The 5,652-nt window shown below is 40.9% G+C and overlaps 1 protein-coding gene across 1 annotated transcript in view; it reads right to left on the bottom strand.

The window, feature by feature from the left end:
- Positions 1 to 441: 441 nt before the first annotated feature.
- LOC107713123 (gamma-aminobutyric acid receptor subunit beta-4-like) overlaps positions 442 to 5,652 on the bottom strand; it is a 49,055-nt gene continuing 43,844 nt past the window's right edge. The window contains exons 7-10 of the mRNA XM_016518558.1: positions 3,684 to 3,836; positions 2,253 to 2,509; positions 1,503 to 1,592; positions 442 to 891 (exon numbers count right to left, since the gene is read on the bottom strand). Of these exons, the coding sequence (XP_016374044.1) occupies positions 538 to 891; positions 1,503 to 1,592; positions 2,253 to 2,509; positions 3,684 to 3,836 (854 nt within the window). The 3' untranslated portion in view covers positions 442 to 537. The remainder of the gene's footprint in view (positions 892 to 1,502; positions 1,593 to 2,252; positions 2,510 to 3,683; positions 3,837 to 5,652) is intronic.

The following is a 5,652-nucleotide window of genomic DNA, read 5'->3' as shown; positions in this document are numbered from 1 at the left end:
TTTCCGTCAGTCTCTTCCATGGGGATGGGGAAAGAAGTGGATCGGGTCTGGGGGACCGCTCGGATGATGCCCCAAAATACACAAGCCACTTCTGATTTCATGAGCTGCGGTTGGGAGAGGTTGATTACAGTATCGATAAAAAGCCAATGAGACGTTATTTTTCTCTTGCGATCTTTTCTTTTAGCAAAAATATCATGCAGTCTTTAGTTCCGTACCCTCGAACAGGGGACTAATGGATGTTACTCGTCGTTTGTTTCAGAAGGAAAAGAATTCAAATACTTGAAATGTTTCTTTTGTATTATTCTTAAACATTCAAGTCATTCTATATAATATGTTTCTCTTTTTTTGTTGTTTTTTTACACCAGAAAAGTCCTTTAGATTTTACACACGCATGTGTATATAGAAATATAATATATAGAAATATGCATATACATATGTATCAACTTTTCATATATGTGTACACATATTTTCCAATTGTATCAAAGCCAATTCAATGTGCTCTCAAAATATGGCCCATGTTTCCTTGGGGAACGCATATCAATTCACGTAATACAACCAATAGATAAGGTTGAAGAATCCAAAAGTGATAGGAAAAATGACCCGGGACCACTTGTCAATGGTGCTAACATCCGCCAAGTTGGGGATTTTGAGCTTCAGCTTGGACGAGCGCCTTCTTAGCCGGCAGTTGGCACGACTGCGCATGCCGCTGCGGTCCAACGAGTGGTGGCTGAACCCGTCCCGTGAAGCCATGGGCTTGCGGAACTGCACTCCGGAGCTGTCAAAGGACATGACGGAGTTCCGTGAGTCACTGACGCTGCTGCCAATGTCGGACGGTATCACCTCATTGTTCATCTCCAAAGTGGTGAGAAGAATGTTTCCGTAAGCGTCCACCTTGAGACAACAAAAGAGAGAGAAGGCTGGTCATGAGCGGCCATAGTAAAGGGACGGTCCTAAACTGTCTCAAACAGCGTTCAACCTTCCATGCGGATGCAACGATGATGTGATGTCACAGTTACAACAAACTTTTGTAACACTTTATTTTGATAGTCCACTTTAGACATTCTACTACCTATAAACACATTTGCAACTACATGTCAACTAGCAGTCATTAGAGTATTAGTAAACTGTGTGCTTAATATCTACTAACACTTTATTTTGATGGTCGATCAACAGACGTTCTACTGACTGCGAGTAACTTTGCGAGTACGGCAACTTATTCTACTAACCCTAACCTAACAGTCTACAAATACTTTAATGAGAGTTAGTTGACATGTAGTTGCAAAGTTACTTACAGTTAGTAGAATGTCTAAAGTGGACTATCGAAATAAAGTGTAACCCAAACTTTACTTAGGAAGAGAAAACTTTACAAGAATCATTTAAAATGCGATGGCTGACACACACACACACACACACACACACACACACACACACACACACACACAGTAGTTAATGACAATATTTCATCAACTTCCGAGTCTACTGTTTCAACTGAATGCACGTACCCCGACTTTTCTTTGCTCCTCGAGATATAGATTTCTTCGTTGTGTATATGACCTGAGGGTGTTGCTTTGAAACGGCGCTGAAATGGAGTCCTTGCAATGTGAAAGAAAAAATGAAGAGAACATTAAAACGCCCATATAAACTGACAATCAAGCAACAATTTTCAAAGAATACAAAAGTGCATAAATGTGAGGGTGAATAAGAAAGAGCTTGCATAAAAGACACAGACACAAATGCTTTAATTCAGTCAAAAACTCTCATTACTCTGGTTTAGTCGCTGAGCTTAGTCCAAACAGTTGTTGTAAGTATGAAAATGGCTGGCATATTTTGAGAAGGGAAAAATGAATCGGTCTATCTCTACGGTACTCGGATTGAAAGAGAAGCCTGCGGCAATAAAGCAGACTAGAATCTGATAATGTAATGACAATGTAATTTGTAACTTTCCGAGCGAGAGGAACCTCTCTTAATAATGAAATGCAGCTTCAATCAAATGAAATACGTCACTGATTACGTAAAGTGATGGTTAATGGGCTATTGAATGTTCGTTTTTAGCAGTGATGTGAAGCGATTCATTCAGGCGATAGTTATTTTGATGAGGGAAGTTGTTCTGCTTACAAACTAAGTGGATACGGATTCATTTAGACATGCATGAACATTGTCAACGCTTATTAAATTCATTTAAATTAGCTTTTAATTAGCACAAAAATGAACTCTGCAACCGTTATAAATGGTTTACAAGAGACCTTGCGTACCTGTTCCCTCAGACGCTTCTCCTCATAGCGGGGACGCTCGTTGTTGGCTTTGTTTAGCCTTTCGTTGATCTTTTTCTGCTGCTGGGGTCCCCTTCCAAAGAACACATAGTTTACGAAGGCATATTCGAGCAGGGCCAGGAAAACAAAGACGAAGCAGCCCATGAGGTAGACATCGATGGCTTTCACATAGGGGATCTTTGGGAGGGTCTCCCTCAGGTGGGTGTTGATGGTTGTCATAGTGAGCACCGTAGTTACACCTGCAAGAAAGCCATTTGAATGAACCGTGTCTTGTTCACGCGACTTGCGTCAGGGCATTCATGGACCACTTAACAGGGACGTCATGCCCCTACTTTATGCCCAAGGTGCAATAAGACATACCCAGAAAAAAAAAAGTTAAATAAGACATGTCACTATTTGGTGGTCTTATAGTAAGGATTCTTTTAATGACCAAGTTTTAAGCCTGCCATAACAGAACTCTTTTTTGGGTTCAACTTTATATTAGGTGGCCTTAACTACTATGTACTTACATCAAAAAATAAGTACAGTGTACTTATTGTGTTCATATTGAATTGCAAAACACTTTTTCTGCTATTGAGGTGGGATACGGGTAAGGTTAGGGACAGGTTTGGTGGTATGGGTAGGTTTCATGGTTGGTTAAGGTGTAAGGGATGGGTCAACAGTGTAAATATAAATGTAATTACAGAAATTAATTACAAATGTAATAACATGCAGGCATTTTTTTAATATTAGTACAGTGTAAAAACATGTATGTGCACAATAAGTGCATTGTATCAACTGATTAATTTAAATGTAAGTCCATTAAGGCCACCTAATAGAAAGTGGAACCATTTTAGTTTTTTAAACAAACTAAAGATGTAACAATTTCAATGCTAAAAAAAAGAACAACATTCTGGCGATATACTGCAGAAAAAAAACAGACATAGTTTCACAAAGCTTTATGTCCTAGAATGCTTTGGGCTGGTTTGCATAGCCCTGTACTTGTGAAAAAAAACAGGTTCTTTGTCAGCTAAGCAATTGTCACTGAGATGAATACAGTAGGAATGCTAAGGACAGTTTTCTCAAGCTGTTTTAGACATACTTGATCTACATAAACATTGGATTAGTCTTATTTTAATTTTGTACCTCCATCACCCGCATAATTATACTTAATGCAAATCTTCCAGTGAAATCACTGGCAAACGGAGTCAAAGTTGAAACCGCTTGAACTTTTGAGCATCAGCAAGCTTAAAGCTTCGCTCAAGTTTATTGCATTGGGGAACACTCATGCAGGTCATGCGAAAGGGCTTCAAGTACTTTAATCATGATTGACAAAAAGTATAGAATATAAGAGTATCTGAACACTCAAAATGATTGATATTGTTTTATACAGGGAAAAAATCACTTCCTGTTGAACAAAATGTTAAAGGTTACCCAGGGCCACACGAGCAGCAGAGGCATCGTAGTTAATCCAGAAGGAGACCCAGGACAAGATTGTGATCAGGATGGAGGGCATGTAAGTTTGCAGGATAAAGTAGCCTATGTTTCTCTTGATGCGGAAACTCAATGACAGCCGAGGGTATGAACCTGGGGAGACACAAATACACAGCAGAAGCCAAAAAAAGAGAGATGTCAACATGTAAGTGGAAATACAAAAGAGCAAGCACAGGAAAAACAGATCTACAATTTGAAATTGTCAAAGTCTGCACTTTGACAACGTATAGTCATTTTCCCACTTGTTCAGATGGAGCATTTAATTTCCCCAAAGCAATGGATTCCTTCCCAGGGACTAGTTCCATTCCAATTAAACATGGCAGAAAGTTGCAAACATGGCAGATTTTTCTGAAACCCCCTTCTTAGCAGGCATGATGTCCCTCTGAGAATTGTCACAAAAGCCTGCAGTGTTTTTTTTTTTTTTTTTTTTCAATTTAGCTCTTTAATACAGGGAATTCGAGAGAAAAAAATTACAATTATGTAACTCAAGAGCATGTCCCGTTAATTTGTCAAATCTGGTGTACGGTTTAAAACAACTGTAAACAGCATGTCTCAAGAAGCCTTTCCAAGATTGGCCTCCACATGCCTGCTTAAAAACGATGCCGCTAAATGTTAGGTGTGGTATGAATAACTGACTCATTCAATGTACTGATTATTCAAATTGCTATGGCTATGTATTAACGTTAAAGGAATATTCTTGTTTATTCCCTGTGGTTCCAATCTCCCTGCGCTTGGGCTGAAGTGAAAGGATTTTGGATAAGGATGCAATAGAACAAATTCCATTGGGAGCTTAGCAGCAATATTATCCAAGGGAAAGGGAATAACTTGATCAGGCTGTAATTTAAAACATGTGAATTAATTCAACACATTTGAAAAGGAACAGTACCTGATGTCTACACTATAAAAAAATGTTGGGTTAAATACAACCCAGCACTGGGTGAAATATGGACAAACCCAGCAACTGGGTTGTTTTGACCCAGCGGTTGGGTTAAATGTTTAACCCAACCTTCTGGGTAGTAACCCAACCACTGGGTCTAAACAACCCAATAGCTGTCGGACTCTGTTCCTTGTTTTGTGTGTGTTTTGCTCCCCATGTGCCTTCCTGATTTAGTCACAAACTCTTTTTAATACCATTCATTCGCTAAATATATTTGTAAAACAGACAGACAGACGTAAAGGGTGACCAATAGCATTGATTTATTGAAGAAGAAAAAAAAAAAAACAAAAAAAAAGGGCACTTCGGAGTGTAAGGACAAAAAGGGCATGTGCTCTGCACAGGTTGAGCCCTATCTGTGCACGTGCCTGGTTCCAGGTGTTCCTTGTTATTAGTTATCCTCCTCACCTGTCTTCCCCTCGTTATCTGCCCTATTTGAGTTCTAGCCCGTTTTGTTCTCCCTTGTCCGGAATTGTATATGTCTACCCTTGCTACGTGTGTTTTCCTTGCTCCCTGGATGTGATTAAAACCTATATGTTTGAATTCCACTCCTCATCTCCTCGCTCCTTCGTCTCCGTGCTCCTCACAGTAGCGAACCGTGACAGAATTCCGGACCAGCAAAAAGTGAGCAGCGCCTCTTCTCCCCATGTTTCTTTTCCATTTTTTTTAAGTGTTTTTGTTTTCCCGTTTGTTTCTCCCCACGGCATGGAAGTCGGCGTTCACTCAAGCCCGCCGGCTGCGGCTCACTCAAGCCCGCCGTCCATTCCCGAGTCAAGTCCGCCGGCCGTTCCCGAGTCAGGCCCGCCGGCCGCGCCGTTGTCAAGCCCGACGGCCGCTACGAAGTCAAATCGAAAGAGGAGGAAAAGGAGAAATGACTGGCTCAGGGCCCTCTTCCTCGCCCAAGAGTGCGCCCGAGTGCTCGCTCCAGTGTTGGCTCCAGCTCCAGAGCTCGCTCCAGTGTCGGCTCCAGCCCCA

This window comes from Sinocyclocheilus rhinocerous, unplaced genomic scaffold, assembly GCF_001515625.1.
Source record: "Sinocyclocheilus rhinocerous isolate Xijiao unplaced genomic scaffold, SAMN03320098_v1.1 scaffold387, whole genome shotgun sequence".
NCBI classification, from domain to species: Eukaryota; Metazoa; Chordata; class Actinopteri; order Cypriniformes; family Cyprinidae; genus Sinocyclocheilus; species Sinocyclocheilus rhinocerous.
This window is presented reverse-complemented; position numbering and strand designations above follow the sequence as displayed.